This window comes from Mustela nigripes, chromosome 6 (assembly GCF_022355385.1).
Source record: "Mustela nigripes isolate SB6536 chromosome 6, MUSNIG.SB6536, whole genome shotgun sequence".
NCBI lineage: Eukaryota > Metazoa > Chordata > Mammalia > Carnivora > Mustelidae > Mustela > Mustela nigripes.
The window spans coordinates 37,354,534-37,374,680 of record NC_081562.1 but is presented as its reverse complement, the minus strand read 5'-3'; the positions used below and the strand labels follow the sequence as shown (position 1 = coordinate 37,374,680).

The window sequence follows — 20,147 nt, the reverse complement described above, 5'->3', positions numbered from 1 at the left end:
CTTCTTTTCCAATACTCTCCCTATGCCATACTATTGCCAGATTTTCCCTCTTTTCCTCCCTCCGTCTCTTTCCTCCTTCTCTCTCTCTTCTCTTTTGTTCAACACACATTATCGGTTACTTCTTAAATTAATGGTTTTATATTATATTATATGCCTATACACAACAAAATGAAATCAGACAAAACTGCTAACAGGAATTTGCAGGCTAATAAAGGAGGAAAAGACATATTAGCATTACAGCTTTTAACGTTTCATAATTTAGCCCTTATCTGCCTCTTCTACCATATATCATACAATGAGAATAACTGATTCTAGCCAAACTGTTATGCCCATTATTATTTAAGAACTCAAACTCCCTACTCACCCCCTCCCCACACAAAGCACCTACAATCATGCCACATGCACTGTACTTGAAAGGGTTGCAACATAATCCTACCATTCCTTAAGGTTTTTCAAATCACACCTTCCTGAAGTCTTATTTATAGCAGCAATGTATGGTGATCTCTCCCACCTGTAGCTCTTACTGTCTAGTTCATTTATGGAATCTGCTACTCTGCAACCTGCTGTTTTGTAAAAGGTATGTTCTTTCTCCACAATTACATTTTTCAGCTACTTTGGAATTAAGAGCATGTTTGCAAATACATAGCATAATTTATTATGCATAATAGATATTTAATACATTTCTGCAAAAATGATACCTCAAACTAGACACAAATCAGTGCATATATTTTTATTCTACTTGTATAAAGCACAAAAATCAAAAGCATTTTTTTTTTACTGTTAGAAGTCAAGGCAGTGATTATCATTTAAGATAAAAGTAGTAATCGTACATTAATAAGGCGGGGGGTACCACAGTGTTGATTTTTAGTGTGTTTGGTTTGTAAAAATTCACCAAGCTCTTTCTATATATGCACACTTTTCTGTATGTATGAAAGTTAATTTTTTGTAAAAAAATAACATCCTAAACTTATTTCTTATCAAATTTATTTTACCGTAAAACATTCATCAGTGTAAAATAGAAAAATAGATAAAACGTAGGATTCCATTATACCTTATCATGTAAAGATTCTTCCAGATTCTTTCTGAAAGTTTCTGATTCTTGAATTAGAACATTCTAAAGAAAAGAAAAAAAATAGAGAATTAATTAGCTGAACAGAAAATAATTAAATATGTAGATTAATGTTTCATTGCTCAAGAATCTTCTTTGATTCCTTCTCTTTGATTCTTTCCTTGGTGCAGCTATTTCTTGGTTTCCATGGAAACCAAATTTAAATAGAATCTTTAAACATACCTTAACATTTAGAAAAATACATAATTTAAATGGGAAATGTTATTTTGTAACACTTGGACTGACAAATGGAATAAATATTATCTTTTAAGCTATTTACGTTTTCTTCTTCTCACTCTTTTAAAATTTGAAATAATAGGGTTACTCTTAAAATGAGAAAAGGTGAGTAACAGTATAATATTAGCTAAAGGTATTATAAAGAATTCAGATGAAGTCATCTTTATTACCTGAAGAAAAAAAATTATCAGATCATATTTTTGGGAAGCTTAATTCTGGACTTCTATTTCAAATACAGAAAAATTAATTTCTAATAATAGTTAAATTATTAGAGAAATAAAAATAAAATTTTAACTATTTACAAAACTGTCACATCTCATGACTTGTGAAAATAAGTTGCATCATAGGTATTTTTTAAAAATTTTGTCATGAACCTATTACTGTTATAAAAGCTTTCTACTTTTTTATATTTACTACAAAGCATGATTTAAAATAATGTATTCTTTTCTAATTTAATTTTAGTAAAATTAAACTAACTGTGTGGCAATTGGCAAAGTGGCCATGTATTTGAAACTGAATGGGTAGAAGGCCTGTCCTATCACTTTGTAATGGGTATATTCACCAGCCTACTTTAACAATTTCTATTTTGTATAGATCAGGGGAAAATGTCTAGCGTAAGTAATGACTGGCATTCAATCTAAATTTCCAAAATGATTTGTCCACTTGGGTTTTAGCCCCTACCTTTGTTAATATTCTGTAATTGGCAACCAGCTCACATAACTCAAACTGGTCTGGTGGCTGCCAACTATCAATGAGACATATAAAATTGTGAATGATATAGCACACTGTAAAGAAGCCCCCCCCCCCTATTTTTTAAACAATGCAGCTGAAATTATTGCATTCCTAATCCTATACTGGGATTAGTATTAGTTCTACTAGTAATATAAATTCACTTACATTTTGCTTTTAGACTAGTAGTAGACTTAGTTACATAAAACATTTGAAAAGTTCAATGCAAGAAGGATTCCCATATACCCCCAAATACTGTTTTTTCTCTTACCACTTTTTTATGTACCCCAGGTGAAGGATAACTAAAATATTTTCATCACAAACACATTTTAATGCATTTATCTATATGACCATGTAATAAATAAGATTTACATACCATGCAAAATTTTTTATTCATTGAAAAATTTATCTTACATATTTTTACAGAAACTACTTGTTCAGTTCTAAGAATAAACCATATATACTTAAGGAAAATACATGGAACATCTGACTAATGCAATAAATGCAGCAGGGTATAAAACAGCCAGGATCGTGAGAACACTGCTCAATCCTCATGCGAATCTACTCTTCTGACATTTTACCTTTTCTTCTAGAGCAGCCATTCTTTCCTTTAAATGCAGCTGTAAGCGTTCATTGGATTCAGTCAGAAGTCTGTCCACAGTATCAGATAATCTTTTGTTGTGCTCCTCATTCATTTTCTCTCGTTGCCTAGCCTTACATTCAAGAAAAAATAAGTAAACTTGACATAAAAATCATCTACAAAGGTATTTTATATTTTTCTAGCTTTAAAATTGATTTTATTTTATGTCTGATGTGATTAAACTGGCAGAAACTTTTCTTCCCTTTTAAGTGCAGAGAGCATATTCATAAGATTTTAAATAGAACCCATAATCAAGAAAGACATTCATTTCTTACATGCCCATAAAGTGATTGAGGGGAGTGGTTCTTAAAATACATACTCTTTGAAGTTCTTGATTTTTCTCTTCAAGCTGACCTTCTAGATGTCTCATACGTTCTTCAATGTTTCCATGTCTCTCTTCAGCCTGTTTAGAAATATGAAAAATGTACCTGATATGTAAGATTTGATTAACACCTTTCTTCTAAATAAATTGAAATAAAATGTAAAGCAAGCTACTACCAACCGCAAATGTAATTTTCAAAAAATAAACTTTCTTTAAACAGGCAGCTGAACAGCATTGCTTGAAATGTGTCAGCTACAAAGGCCTGTTACATCCAAGCATCAGCAAAACATTGGACTTATTTATGAGCAATGAAATCAGCCAAATGTAACATGCAGACTGTGCATGGTTTGAACACAAACCTGCCATTGTCCAATCTTAAGCTCCGGAAGCACTGAACTGCACAGATGGTTGATTATCAATAAATAAAAGTAACATAATCTTTATAAATGAAAAGAAAAACTTAGATGGATTCTAGTTAGCAATAGAAAGTAAAGTCCAGTAGGACTACCTTCCTACGTATGGAGATCATTTCTTGTAGTTTAGCTTCCATAACATATTGATAATCATCAGATGAGGTAGAAGAGGTTGGATCAGACTAACAAGTCAAGGAAAAGGAGAGGGACAAAATTGAAAAATCAGAACTAAAGACACTGACACTGAACAGAACATAGCACAGAATGCTTAAAAGAAAAATGTGACAGCAAATTTAATACTTTAATAGACAGAATTTTATATGAAAAGAACTACACTGATATCTGGTGAACACAATGCAGTCAATGGTTATAAATGAAAAACAATGATATGTCCAAATAAAAAGCTACCAACCTAAGGTATGGAAGGTTAGTGATGGCTGGCAATGAAAGACTATTACAGAACGAAATAAAGCAACTCTGAAAGAGTCATGTACAAACTGGAATTATGGGAAACCAAACACTAGAATATGTCTCTGACAGATTGTTAAAAGTTTTGGATTTCGGTTTGTTTATCATATTACTTAAGAATAATGGAAACAATGTATCTCAATGTTGAGGCGTATGCTACGGCAATGACCCAGGTGAAATAAATTTGGAAAATTTATTACAAATCTAACACTGTAGAAATCAAGAAAAAGCTAAGCCAGGGGATTCATTATTGTGGGTATTCTCCAGTTCAAGTAGAATTGAGTTTCTTTAGCAACAGTGACAAGCTTACAAAATGACTTCCGGTCTCTGAACACACAGTATGACTCTAGGTCTAGAACCTTAGCATCTGTTCTCAGATATAGTCTTAATTGGAGACTTTAAATGAAAGTGATTAAAAGTCCTCAAATTATCAAGGTGACAATACACTGTGAGGACAGGAGAATTTATTTACGAACTCTCCTGAATGATACAAGGAACCACTCCAAAACTGTTTCTGGGTGGATCTGTTGCTATGGAAACAAAATAGTGCCCTAAAGTGAGCAGGCAGCACGGTGCCTGTGTGAGCTAATATTTGCCCAGTGCCAGGGTTAGTTACATGTCTTGGAGGTGATTATCGGGTTACCACAGACACAGAGTGTTAACACATGTGACACTGCTGATAGCTGAATTGTATTAGTATGTTATGCACAGATTACATGTAAAGTTAAAGCAACATTTTAATCATAATTACAACTCAAGTAATTATAACATCAAAATTATCCTATGTCAGATCTAGAAGATTGAACTCCAGAGCATATTCTATTACATTTTATAAGTTTATTCTAAAACAGTGAAACTTACTTTATGCAAATATAGGACTATATATAAATATGTCATGCAGTACCTGAAAAGAAATAGCAGCCTATTCATGTACTGGCTCATATGCATATGAACTATTTTATATTTTATGCAACAAATTCCAACTAATCTACAAAACAAACATTTAACATTTAACTGGTGTACTAATACAAATTACAACTCAACATTTATATTTTGTAAGATTTTCCTTTTGATATTCTTGTTTCATAAATGGGAAAATAATGAAGAAATAACAAATAACCAATTTCTCTCCCCAAATTTCCAAGCGAAAGAAACAGAGAAAGCTACCATAGTTCCCAAGTGTCACAAAATGGTTTTCTAATATCACTTAAAACCTAGAATTCAAATAAGAATACAGTAAATGGGGCAAAATGTTGTTGAAATTAAATAATCTAAATTCATTAAGGTATCTGTAATCTTTCAAAAGTACATTTTAACAGGCAATTGGTGGTATAAAAATTAATCAGGTGACTGATTCAAGGTAGTCAAGGCATGAACATTTCAATTTCCAAAACTGTCTCTTCCAAAGTTTCCAACTTAACTACTGAAAACACACCAAATACTGCGAAAATTCACTTCAGAGTTTGAACGCGATTTCTGTCAAGTTTAAATTACTTTGTTACTGTTGATATTTTTATTGGTACTAAAAATGAATGAAATACCTTATGGAATTCAAGATGAATTATGTCCTTGCTGAGGGAAAATGCATTTTAATTAAAGAAGTAAACATCATAAATAAAAAAAACCTGGGAGCCCAAAGTCTTTATTGGTTAGTTTTGTATATACTTGTCAAAGCCAAATTATAACCTTTATCCATAGCCATTAATCCATACTTCTGACTTCTAAGCCTTAAATGAGCTTTACCTACCTATCTATACACACACAGACATGCACACATACAAAAGATCATCTTATCAACCAAGGAATAAATTCAGACAACATTTCTATACAAAAACTGGTATCGATTTTCAACTACTATTGATTTGTGTTCATTTTAGCTTTGTGAAGACTGCAGTTTAAGTAAGTCATGTAAATACAAGAACAATCTGCTATTTTCTGTACTCCTTGATCAGATATAGAGCTTATCTTGATTTTACTCTTAAATGTGACACAGGAAAATTTGAAATGAGCTAAAGTTTTAGAGGAAATTATACATAGATATGGTTTTGAGAAAAACATGCATATATTTAAAAATGGAAAAGAAATAAAAGTTAAAGAGAGGAGGACCAAAGAGGAAAAAAAAAAAAAGAATAGGTAGCAAACAATAAAAGCAGAAAAAAAATATATAGGCCAAATAAAATGTCCGAAACATTATTTAGAATGTCATTCATAATATATGAGAGGAAAGCTTAGCTTTAAGCTAAGCAGGAAATCTTTTTACTTTAGTGTCAAAAAATTAGAAAGTAGAAAAAATTATGATGATCAACACTAGTGATATATTGAAAATGAACTGACAATGAAAAAAGAAATAAGTAAAGCAGGTTCTAGAGACGGTCCCTAAAGATCTGTGAAGTAAGAAGAGAAAGTGCAAGATCATAATAGCCATAAAACTTGGGAAAACAAATGAAAGAGTCCCTTCAAATGTTATAAAAATGTTATGAGCAGAGGAAGTGTTTTGAGGATAAAACCTCATCACTGACAAATGTGTATGAAATATGTCAATAATCTAGAAACTCTGTAGTTGAAATAATGGTGTTCATATAGAGTCAGCCTAAGAGAAAGTAGTAAAAGAGAGCAGAACGAGCCCTAGTATTTTTAATACTTCCTAAGGATAAAATGCTACTGAAAAAAAGGAGAAAATCTAAAGGGTTCAGATGAAGTGAAATTTTAGCAACATATTATTAGGTAGAAATAAACTGAGGAAATTATTTCGAGTACATGAAGAATATATGTATAATAATAAATAAGTAAATAACCCCAGAGAAAAATGAAGGGCAAAAAGAGGTAAGGCACATATTTCAAGTTATCTTTTTTAATATTCTAAATTAAGGATTCTTAGGAATGTATAATTTGAAGACTCGTAAGTCAAGTGTTATGATTCAAAGTATGTTTCATCCTCAGTCCATCAGAGGTTAATTTGCAGCAGTTATTTGATGAATTTTAAATTGTTACTCTGAAAGATCCCAGATATTCTTATATTTTTCCCTGGATAATACCGATGATTATTTTACACTAAAATTTTACAAAAACTGCTTTTATTATTAGCCACTTGCCAAGCCTCTGAAAATAGTTCAGTAACTCGTTATGTAAGTTCATCTTCCTCAAATGAAAAGCCTCGGGTGTGTGTGTGTGTGTGTGTGTGTGTATTCATACTTGAGTAATTTAAAATGTGCTTTCAAAAAAATAGACTACTACTAGTATATTTGCACATTTCCATATAATTTAGACTATTTCCCAAATTAAATGATAAATTTATCTTCAAGTTAGAAATCACACATTTCTCAAATTGCCAGAAGGGTTTATGGTATGTCTATGACTATATAAGGATCCAGATTGTAACATTACCCTAATCATACTAATGTTTTATTCAGCTAGTAATTCCAAAACTCTGTAGACAACCAACTATTCCAATACTTTTTACCCTTCTCTACAAATGTTTGCCTTTTCACTACCTGATTAATTACCCTATTTTAACCAACAGGCATCAGTCACATCAGGGAAGTAAATGTGTGTACCTGCTTTTATATTGCTGCATGAATTTTTTTGGATAATCCCTAATGCCAGAGTTTGTAACTTGCAGTTCACATATCTGTCTTACCCATTTATTACAGTGGCATGGAAAACTTAACACATAGCAAAGATTGCATAAATATCTAAAATGTGTATACATTTTAGGAGCACCTGGGTGGCTCGGGTGGTTAAGCATCCAACTCTTGGTTTTGGCTCAGGTCATGATCTCGTGGTCCTGAGATCAAGCCCCATGTCAGGCTCTGTCCTAAACTGAACATGGAACCTGCTTAGGATTCTCTTTCTTTTCCCTCTGCCCCTCACCCCTGCTCTTTCTCTATCTCAAATAAATAAATAATTCTAATATGTGTGTATATTTTTGAACTGATATTGAAAGTCAAACATGCTTTTAGTGAGCAAATATAAGCTTCCATTGTAGCAATATAGACATACACTGTGAAGCAATGTCCATCTCCATTTGACTGTTTAGGATAGTCATTTTAACATTATAATCTTGCAAAATTCTAAAATATGCAGAAAATTTCAGACTCTAACAGCCATAACATGGCAAATAATTTTGAATACCACTCAGATTATTACTGAATTTAATTGGTTCAGGAAAAACTATATTAAAATCGTCTTTATTGACTTCAGAATTTAGATTTCTACAAATCTAACTTCCAATTTCTAACAAATTTTTTCATACTGTAGTCAGAATGCAATAAACTGCTTATGGTATTTCCTACATTTTTAATACCAATTTATGTTAAATCTATTAAATAACCATGGCCTATCTACATACATATTAAATATCATCATTATTTGTTATATTTGGTGATTATTCTAATTTACAAATATTATTGTGGAAGATCAACTACAAGGACGTGATATTTTATATTTACTACTGTTTAAATAGGCAGAGGTATCATCACATTCATATGTAAATCATTCATGGCGTCGTAAATAAGATATATAATAGGATAAATTAATCTAACCAATAATCCAATATGGTAGATTAAATTAACTTGAATTTCATAAAACCTAAAGAAAATCTATAAGATTCCATTTGGCTTACCAGTACTCTAAGATTCTAAAAACTAAGTACTAGTACTCTATGACTAAGTCTAGTTCTCTAAGAACATCTAGGTTGACTAAATGACTTATTGCAGTACCTTTGTCAGGGCTGCAATTCTCTGAGCCAGTTCAGCCTCTACTTCAGGTAAGGTCTCAGCTTTTCTCATAGTCTGCTGCAACTTTTGCTCAGCCAGCTCAAGACGCTCTTGTAATTGTCTGTTCTTCTCTTCCATCTGAAATAGGGATGGGAAAAGAGATACTTACAGAGAAACTGTGAGGATAACAAATCCCAGCCACCAGGGACTTTGGGTTTCAGCCATTATTCGCAACTTAAAATCATCCACTACTACCACACCTGCTGTGCAAAGAGAGGACTCTATTTGTACTTTCATATATTGCTTAATCACATTGCTCAGTAAAATTCAGCACTTTAAAAAACAGAAAAGCTCTTACCAATGGCAGCAAAAAGAAAAAAATTTACTAGTGAGTATGAACTTGGACAGATGGATTATAACTCAATACTAAGACTTCAGATATACCATGATAGCATAATACTGAAAATTATAGTATTAACCGGTGTGAGAAAGGGAATGCAGTACAGTGGTTAAGTGTCCAGTCTGTAGAGATAGGTTTGACCAAACTTGTTTCTCTAAAATACTACAAAATAAATATTTTAGGCTTTGTGTATTATTTAGTCTCTGTTTCAACTACTTAAATCTACTATTGTAGCACAAAAACAGTCGTAGATTGGTGAAATGAATGAGTATGGCTGCTTCAACAAAAACTTATTTGTAAAACAGAGCCATAGTTTTGGCACATGGGCCATCGTTTGTCCACTCCTGCTCTAGAGTCAAATAGACGTAGGCCTCTGTAATAACTCTGGCAATTACCAAATCTGTGACCTTGGAAAAGTTTTCATGTCTCTGAACCTTAGTGCCTCAGTATAATTGTGCTTACTTCACAGGTGATGGTTATATTAGTGAGATAATACATGTTAACTGTTTAGCACTTTCTGGCTCATGTCTAGATCCAAAGTAAATATTAATCATTATTTTTATTATTATTAAGACAAATATATAAATTACATGCTGAAAACTACATCTCTTTAGTCAGTTCTATTCTAAGTGTTAGAGAATGGTTGATTGCCAAGAAATACCTTATTTTATTTACTCCATGTTTTGTAAGAATGACTACAACACACATGGGGACCAGAACAAAACCAAGGTAGAGATACTCAACCTGCCGTAGGATGGCTTCTTTATTTGCTAACTCATTTTCTAGTTTATCATTCATGTCATGTATGGAGGTAGATTCTCTCTGAGCACTGAGGTAACGCTTCTCAAGGGTTGTGATTCTTTCTTCCATATCTTCCTTCTGTGCCATGGCCTACAATTAAAATAAGAAGTTAATTAAAATCAGATTTTCAGAGAGTTTAATGTATTGCCTTGTTATTTAAATAAAATAGTAAGATTTAAAAGCTATTGTTTTCCTGAAGTAATATTCATTCCTTTCTTTGCAAGGAAGATATGCAAGACTTCATGTGAATTTTCCCAATTTATCTGTCAGAATCTTTACATCCTGGGTTAACGAAAAGTTTCCTTCTCTGAGAATGCAGTGGAGTACAAGAAACTGCCTACCGTGGAAGTGACATTCTTAGAAAAGCAGTGACAGGTAAATTAGCTCATTATACAGTAGAGATAAGTATTATTATGGGTAAAGTTGTAAGCCATAAAGGTGAAATGGTGGCTACTGTTCCATACTGCAAAGCAATCTTCAACTAAGGATAACCAATATCATCAGTACTCTTATCTTCAGATATAAATAAGAGTAACTCAAGGGTTAAAAAAAGAGGTCCAAAAAAAAAAGTAAATTTGAATCATATTTGCAAATGAATCAACCAATTGACTTTGAACCTTAACTGTTTTCCTTGCATATATATTCTAATTAAAAAAAGAATTTAAAGAACTCAGTGAACACAAAACTCTAGGGAAAAATCAACTACCAATGCAAATGGAGAAAATCTTGGCATTACTGATATTCTAAACAATAATTTTTAAACTATCTAATTCATAGATAATATGGATAAAATTTTATCTTCCTAACATCTTATATGAAAATTTATTAGTAGGTAGATAACCTTTTTATTTTTTTAATTTAATTTTTCAGTGTTCCAAGATACATTGTTTATGTACGACACCCAGTGCTCCATGCAATATGTGCCCTCCTTAATACCCACCACCAGGCTCACCCATCCTCTCACCCACCTCCCCTCCACATAACCTACTTTTTAAAAAAGATATTAAGAAGGGTCAGCTGAAGAAGTGAGCCTCATGGAAAAACTGAGAGCTTTTCCCCAAAGGTCAGGAACATGACAGGGATGCCTACTCTCATCACTTTTGTTCGACATAGTACTGGAAGTCCTAGCCTCAGCAATCAGACAACAAAAAGAAATAAAAAGCATACAAACTGGCAAAGAAGTCAAACTCTCACTCTTCACAGGTGACTTGATACTTTATGTGGAAAACCCAAAGACCACCTCAAAATTGCCAGAACTCATACAGGAATCCAGCAATGTGGGAGGATATAAAATCAATGCAGAGAAATTAGTGGCATTTCTACACACTAAAAATAAGACAGAAGAAAGAGAAATTAAGGAATTGATCCCATTTACAGTTGCACCAGAAAACACAAGATACCTGGGAATAAACCTAACAAAAGAGATAAATGATCTGTAGTCTAAAAACTACAGAACGCTTATGAAAGAAATTGAGGAAGATGCAAAAAATATTCCATGCTCATGAATTGAAAGAATAAATGTCGTTAAAATGTCTACACTACCCAGAGGAATCTATATATTCAATGCAATCCTTATCAAAATACCATCAATATTTTCACAGAGGTGGAACAAATAATCCTAAAATGTGTATGGAACTAGAAAAGACCCTAAATAGCCAGAGGAATGTTGAAAAAGAAAGCCAAAGCTGGTGGCCTCACAATTCCAGGTTTCAAGCTCTATTACAAAGCTGTAATCATCAAGAAAGTCTGGTACTGGCACAAAAACAGACCAACAGATCAAAGGACAGAATAGAGAGCCCAGAAATGGACCCTCAACTCTATGGTCAACTAATCTTTGATAAGTAGGAAAGAATATCCAATGGAAAAAAAGATAGTCTCTTTGACAAATGATGTTGGGAACATTGGACAGCCACCTGCAGAAGAATGAAACTGGATCATTTTCTTATACCATACACAAAGATAAACTCAAAGTAGATGAGATTAAGACCTAAATGTAAGACAGGAACCCATCAAAATCCTAGAGGAGAACACAAGCAGCAATGTCTTTGATTTCGGCCACAGAAATCTCTTGCTAGACACGTCTCTAAAGGCAAGGGAAAAAAACCCAAAAACGAAATATTGGGTTTTCATCCAGATGAAAAGCTTTTGCACTGCAAAGGAAACAATTAACAAACCTAAAAGGCAACCTACAGAAATGAAGATACTCGCAAATGAGGGCTAGTACTCGCAGATAAAGGGCTAGTATTCATACAAAATCTATAAAGCAATAAAAAATCCAGTTACAAAATGGGCAGAAGACACAAACAGACATTTCTCCAAAGAAGACATACAAATGGCTAACAAACACACGAAAAAATTTCTGACATCACTCGGCATCAGGGAAATACAATCAAAACCACAGTGAGGTAACACCTTACACCTGTCATAATGGATAAAATTAACAAGTCAGTAAACAATAAATGTTGGTGAGGACGTGGAGAAAGGGGAACCCTCCTACACTGTTGGTGGGAATGCAAACTGTTACAACCACTCTGGAAAACAGTATGAAGGTTCCTCAAGAAGCTAAAAGTAGAGTACTATGGACCAGTGATTGGACTAATAGGTATTTATCCCCAAAGATACAAATGTAGTGATCTGAAGGGGGCACCTGTACCCCAATGTTTATAGCAGCAATGTCCACAATAGCCAAACTATGGAAAGAGCTCAGATGCCCATTTACAGATGAATGGATAAAGAAGAAAAGATGTAGTAAAGATGTACAATGGGATATTATTAAGCCATCAGAAAGGTTGAAATCTTATCATTTACATTGAAGTGGATGGAACTGGAGGGTATTATGCTGAGTGAAATAAGTCAATCAAAGAAAGACAATTACCATATAGTTTCATGCATTTGAGGAATATAAGCAGAATCTGGAAGAAGGTGGGGAATGGAATGGGAAGATATCAGAAAGGGAGACAAATCATGAGAGACTCTTTTAACTATGGGAAAGAAACTGAGGCTTGTTGGAGGGGAGGTGGGTAGGGAGATGAGATAACTGGGTAATGGGCATTAAGGAGGGCACGTGACTGATGAGTACTCGGTGTTATAAGCCAATGAGGAATTACTGAATTCTACATCTGAAACTAATGATGTTCTATATGTTGGCTAATTGAATTTAAATTAAAAAAAAAAAAAAGTGAATTTCATGGGCCCATTGTGGTTTCCTGGTAATTTGAGGAGCTTCTTTGCATAAGGAGCCTAGAATTGATGTGATGGTGGTGGCTTCCATGTATTATTACCCAAATTTCCTTCATCAGTCTTCCTAGTCAGTTCTTTTGGTCCTCTCCTTTGGGACCCAGCACCTCCCGCCACATACACAGAGCAGATAAATTTTCTTTCATTTTTCCAGAAGAAACAGAAGCCCATAAATGGATATCCTTCAATGTCTCGGTCTTCCCTCACCATCAACTGGAAATAACCACATGCACAAATCATTAACTTCTAGTTTTCAGTTTAGAACAGGTGTTCTATCCTCTCTCAAAGTTTACTTGTTATTAGTGCTCTAGGTTTTATAGATTTTATAGATTTTTTTTTCTGCTTTCAGGATCTTGATCACTTCTTGTCTTAGATTTTCAAAATGATAGTAGAAGTAAATCCCACACTGTAGCAGAAGCAATGACGCAGGCTTATAGATAAGCTTGTACAGGCCAGAGGTGGTGGCAGAAGAAAAAGAAATGATTCAAAGAAAATAAGAAAAAGAATGATAAATTATCTGCTTGACCACTGACCATAACTGAATTGAAATTATGGAATTTACTAATCTGGTAGAGTGGGTGGGAAGATACGCCATAGTTTTAAAAAACTTGATCATATTAATGTATCAAGTACTTAATAAAATCCTAGAAAAACAAAAAGCTTCACAACAATAGGAAATGGTATCATAGGAAACCACCACTCAGATTGGTTGTGAGAACTATTTACATAGCCATAATAATGGTGATACTAAATGTGATTTTGAGGTAATTGTAGTGGAAGGATGGGGGAAGAGAAAGGAAGGGAGAAAATAAAAAAGCTAAAATCCTCATTTAATAGCAAGGCATAGATTAAATAAGAGAGAAAACAGCACTAAACAGTAACAGCTAAAGGACTGAGGTTAAGAATCTCAGGCAGGTAAGATGGGAAGTGGGCAGGCGCTCTCTACGTGTGTGTGTGTTTAGATTCATACCCTCTTAAACTATTATTTGACATTGAAAAATTGCTTAAAATTAAAAGCAATTAAAAACAATATTTCTGCCATGAAACCCATCATGCCTGCCTTCCCAACCTACCCACAAATAACATTTTCTTCTTGGAATCATCCTTGAAATCTTCACCCTAACTCCCCACTTAATAGCCTAACCTGTATCTTGCTATTGGTCTTTCTCCTGCTTCCACATTCTCTGACTTGCCGACCAAGACAGAATATTAAATGCCAGTCTGATCATACTGCTTCTTGGCTTAAATACCTTTATACGTTCACTCCACCCCACCCCCAACCCCATCCCCCCATCTTCAGTGAAAATCTGAGCTATAAAGCTTGGAAAACAAATAGCTTCATGACTTGACACTTCTATTTCTAGGTACTGGAAAGAGCAGCATACCCCCCACACCCCTAAAAAAATTCATGTCCACTTAGGATCTGTGAATGTGACCTTATTTGTAAATAGGATTTTACAGGTGTAATCAAGTTAAGATGGTATTACATAAGATTAGGGTAGACCATAAATTCAGTGACTGCTATAAAGAGAGGCATATTTGAAGACACACAGACATAGAGAGAAAAAAATGCAAAGTTAAGAGAGAAGCTGACTAGAGTTACACTGCTATCGCCAAGAACACAAGGATTGCCAGCAACCACCAGAGGCTAGAAGAGGCAAAGAAGGATTCTTCGCTAGAGTCTTTCGAGGGCATATGGTTCTGCTGACACCTTGACTTCAGACTTGGAGCTTCCAGAACTGTGAAAGAATAAATTACTGTCGTTTTGAGCCACCCAATTCATGATAATTTGTTACAGGAGTCCTAAGAAACTAATACACACTGTGACTTCATTTCCACCTGGAATGCATTTTTATTACTTTCTTCTGGGTCCCACTGACCTTCAAGATCCAACTAAAGATTACTTGGCTATTAATATTAAATATTAAATATTAATATTAAATATTAATATTAAATACTTGGCTTTAATATTAAAGATCAGATGTCTGAAATTCAATTAATCCAACAATTCGGCAAAAATTACCCAGACTATTTTTTTCAACATTATCTACGCATCTCTAGATTTTAGCTAACACAAACAAAAGCTACTATTTGAAAAGCTTTTATTTTAAATTTTGACTTCTTCAATTCTATAATATTATTTTTTTAGCTCACTGAGTGTAGAGTTTATCATCTTAGAGGATTCTTTCAGAGTACTGTATTCTGTTAATTCCATTTTCACAAAGAATTCTGGCAACATTATGTCGATTTTGTAGCCCAAAAAGAAAATTCTGAATCTATCCTACATATATAAACTTCTAACTAAGTAACAATAGCAATAAATTCAGTTCAAGACATATACAGGTTTCCTGAGAATGTGAGCACTGGAGTAACACATACTAGCTCCAAATCCCAGTTTTTGCTATTTGTTAACTCAGTTACCATGGAAATATGTTGATTATTTTTTCCATAATTCACCTTTTTCTTTCTTTTTTCTTTGGTTTGTTTGATTCTTTGTTTTGTTTTCTGGTTTTGTATGGGATATTAATCCCTACCCCATAACATTGTTGTGATACTACATTTTAAGTGCCTTGTGTGGTCTTATGAATAATACACACTCCATAAATAATAGCTGCTTTTTTATTATTAATTACTACTGTGCCTCTAATTAGCTGATCTGACTCTACAGCATACATTGCATGCAGAAGTCATTGTACAGATTTTGCTACTGCATTTTTGATTCAGTGGTTCATGTGGGAGATTCAATTTTTAACTGCAAGCTGTGTTGCCAAAAATAAATTTTGAATTTACAAGTCAGAGAAATATCTTTTCCCTGCATGTCACTTGGAAATTCTAAAAAAGGAAGCTTTTTCTAGTCTCTAAAAACTGCTGCCTAAAAGGAGAAAAACAGTGTAAAGATTCAATTATCTCTTGACCTGAAGTTTGTGTACAAAATGGATTTTACTGTATCAAATAAATATAGCTCTACAGTAATGTAGATCCATGTTTCAGACAACAGAAAAGACAAAATTGATATGTATTTATTTAATCACTAAGGAATTTTTAAAGAACTCTTAATAGGAAGTTGGAAAGATAAGCTGGTTTAATTCACAAAACAATATATCATTTAAATACATCACAGAAAACTCTAACTCTTTGCATTTCTATATATTTAATTAAATATTATTATCCAATACCCAATTAGTAGCTATCTTGTTTAAAAAGTGGAGAGCGAGGGGTGCCTGGGTGGCCCCATTGTCTAAGCACCTGCTTTTGACTCAGGGGGGGAGCCTCCTCTCTCACTCTCTGTAGCTCCCCCTGCTTGTGCTCTTTCTCTCTCTCTCTCTGTTAAATAAATAAAATCTTAAAAAAAAAAAAAAGTGGAGAGCTAAGTGCTATAAGATTATCCACATTTTCTAATAATGTGAACTATACTTAGCTTTAATCCAGACCCTTACTCTTATAGGTCACATTCAATTTAAGGAGCAAATAAAAGAAAACTTCAAACAAAAGTAAATTTTAAATAGATATATTTCTTGACAAAGAATAATGTCAAAAATCTATTCTGAAGCCATTAATGAAATATATTTACACAATTGATTTTAGATATATTAGGCTGTCCTCACATGTAAAGAAAATGCACTCAATTTTTAATTATATTGTCAGTTTTTCCTATTTCCTATTTTTCCTTAATTAATTCAACAAATATGCATTGCTTATACAATACATACAGTGTTAGCAGCACTATAGGGGTAGCCAAGAAGAATCACTTTTTTATTCTCCTACTAAAAAAGCTGCAATCTAGTAGATCTTGTGTGTCCATCACCCAAGAGTACATTATCAGTCAGGAAATTAAAGCAGAGGCTGGAGTTTTGAGTATAAGTGATACCTTTATAAAGTACATGATTTTCACATATTACTTATTGGAAAGAAAGAGCAAAAGATTGATTATTTGGGGGCAGTTAAAGTGTAGCTGCATTTTTTATGCTAGTGTTATCACTGACAATTGATTCCGTTTTGTTCATCTTGGAAGCTGCTCAGTGGAAGCAGCAGAAGTTTTGAAGCTGGGCTAATTCTGTGTCTTCCTGATGTTGGGGGATTGGAAGGAGTGGGGTGCTGGGGAAGGCAGTGCATATGCCTTTAACAAGTCACTTTACCTCACTTGAGAAAAATGGAGATAATGACAAGTACCTTCTGGATAGGAGCAATATAAGAGATTAGAGAAATTAAATGTAATACACCCATAATGTTTTCACGGATGATCCTCAAGAAATTCCTAGCAGCAAACCAGGGCCTTGTGGCCTGTGACCTGAACCTTTTGGAAATATTCTATTTGGCCTTAACAGTGTCCCCCCGCCCCCACACACACATATACACACTACACATGATATATCCAGAAAGGCAGACGGAGTATAGGTTCCTTGTCCAGGTCTCATTAACTTTACCACTTCCTATGTTGCATGTTTCCTGCCCAATGTGTCATATATTTATACTGCTGGCCTGACTCTTGAAACATTTGTTTGCGACTACCCTTGAGAAGTGAATGATGAAAGATATTCTTTCCTCATGAATATCTTCCAAAATATAACTACATAAAAATTTTAGAGCTGATAAGACTCATTGTATTTTAAAAGAATTCCATGTGATAACTGACTCTCTCTGCTAGACTTATTTCACTCAGCATAATCTCTTCCAGTCAATTATCATATGGTTTTACTTATTTGTGGAGCATAACAAATAGCACGGAGGACAAGGGGAGATGGAGAAAAGAAGAGAGTTGAGGGAAATGGTTCTCATGAGAGGTGAACCATGAGAGACTATGGACTCTGAAAAACAATCTGAGGGTTTTGAAGGGGCAGGGGGTGGGAGGTTGGGGGAACCAGGTGGTGGGTATTAGAGAGGGCACGGATTGCATGGAGCACTGGGTGTGGTGCAAAAACAATGAATACTGTGACGCTGAAAAGAAATAAAAATAAACAAACAAACAAACAAATAAATAAATAAATGAATTCCATGTGAAAGCAGAACACCTTACCAACTAGAAATGTTCCTCATAAAAGAGCACCAGCATCATATGATTCATATTTTCCATCTGACTTAGTTCTTTGTTACCTACATCCAAAGACTATTAGGACTAAGGGTTTATTTTTACATAAACAATAAGAAAGGGGAGCTGGAGATACGGGGCTCTATTGGTGACACTGGATTAGATAAACATGAAGAGAGAAGGTAGGAGAGAAGTGCTAGAGGGAAGGTAAACAGCTAAATCTCTGGGACCAAGACAAAGAAGAAACCAGAAAGAGCAAGAACTCAAGAAATAGCCTTGATGCTTTACTAACCAGAAATCTTAGTGCTTCCAGACAGGGATATAGAAGAGTGGCAAACCTTCAGCTATTTTATAAATTCTCTAACTTTGGTTTGTGGGAAGGAGTAAAAATGACAGACATATCTTTGGATGATCAATTCATACAAAGGTATAGAGAGCACAGTATCATCATTTGTGTGGCAGTGGAGCAGTTCTGCCATTTCATAGATCACCTATCTTTTTCTGAGACAGTAGACATTGTTTTAGTACACAGTCTAATCTCATCTGTGCCATTTGATATTAATATCAAACACCTGTAAATATCCATTCTCTCAACAAAGAGTTTTTGTAAAAGGCGAAAGATTTATGCGATCTGAAGAGAAACCAGGGTATCAACAAAGAGTTTTTGAATGCCTATTATATACCCAGTAGTTGTGCAGGTGATTAAAATAGAGCAGCAAACAAAACAAAACAAAAAATCCCAGCCCTTATGAATCTTTATGCACAGTGAAAAGGGAGGTATATGACAAACAAGTAATCAGTAAAGTACATACTATGTCAGATGGCAGTAAGGGCTGTGAGATAAAACAAAGAAAATGAAAGAAGAGGGAGAGTGTATATGTGCAAATAACAAAGTTAGGGAACACTTCACTGAGAAGAAAACATTTGAGCAAAGGAAGAAGGAAAAGAAAATGCAACAGTATAGATATGGCTACTTTAAGAGGCCATCTTGACTGAACAGAATGGGCTAAAATGAAAAAGTAGGAGATAATTTCAAAGAGGTCAGAAAGGTGGTAGTGGGATCATACATGGCTTGTAAGCCACTGCAAGGACTTTGGTTTTGTTGTAAGTAGGGTAATGGTCACTGAAGCAGAAAATTAACTTGAGCTGACTTACAGTGTAACAGATCACTCAGGCTGCCATGTTGAGTAGACTGAAGTGGGTCAAAAGCAGAAGGAGGACCAGTCACGAGAATATTGTAATAATCCAGTGAGAGATGGTGGTTGTGTGGAATAAGGAAGAGCCATGAAGACTGTGAGAAGAGGTCACATTACTGATATATGTTGAAGCTGGAAATAATGGTTTTATGGCTGAATCAAATGCAGTGTGAGTGAAACAGAGGTACCAAGGACAAGCTCCAAGGCTTTTGATCCAGATAACGATAATGGCCTTAGGGACACCTGGGAAGTGTAAGACTTCAAGTCTGCTTTAATGATAATAGCCTTAGGGACAACTGGGAAGTTTAAGACTACAGGAAAGTCTGGTTTCTTTGGGGTGGGAGGATAACAGGAAAATAGTCTTGAATATGTTAATTTTCCAGGCATCAGGCAATCAGGATATAAGATATGCTGGAGATATAAATTGAGAGTCATAAGGCAGTGGGTGGTTTTTGGAGCCATAAGACTGCATGAACATAGCAGGGGAGTGAAGGTAGATTGAGAAGAGAAGGCACTGCAAGTCTAGGGAGAAGGAGAACCAACGAAGGAGCCTGAGATGAGGGTAGAAAGTAAAGATGGATGGAAATCAGAAGAGTAGAGGGTGCTTTTAGTCAAGTGAAGAATTACTACAGGGAGTGATAACTGGATCCAGTGCAGAGTTCAACAATGTGGAAGTTAGCAATGACTTTGTTAAGAACAGTTCTGATGAGATGTTAGAGGCAAAGAATGTAAAGTGTGCTCAAGAGGGAATGGGAAGAAAAGAACTGAATACATGCAGTAGAGTCAAATCTAATAACAACTAGTTAATTATATAGAAAAATATTTTACAAGATAAAAAATATGTAATTTAAAAGA

At 34.2% G+C, this 20,147-nt stretch overlaps 1 protein-coding gene across 11 annotated transcripts in view; it reads right to left on the bottom strand.

Moving 5' to 3' along the window:
- PPFIA2 (PTPRF interacting protein alpha 2) overlaps positions 1-20,147 on the bottom strand; it is a 493,640-nt gene that overhangs the window by 109,410 nt on the left and 364,083 nt on the right. For all 11 annotated transcript variants that reach the window (XM_059402392.1, XM_059402391.1, XM_059402394.1 and 8 more), the window contains 5 exons: positions 9,777-9,923; positions 8,636-8,770; positions 3,034-3,117; positions 2,656-2,787; positions 1,052-1,114 (listed from right to left, as the gene is read on the bottom strand). In XM_059402392.1, the coding sequence (XP_059258375.1) occupies positions 1,052-1,114; positions 2,656-2,787; positions 3,034-3,117; positions 8,636-8,770; positions 9,777-9,923 (561 nt within the window). The remainder of the gene's footprint in view (positions 1-1,051; positions 1,115-2,655; positions 2,788-3,033; positions 3,118-8,635; positions 8,771-9,776; positions 9,924-20,147) is intronic.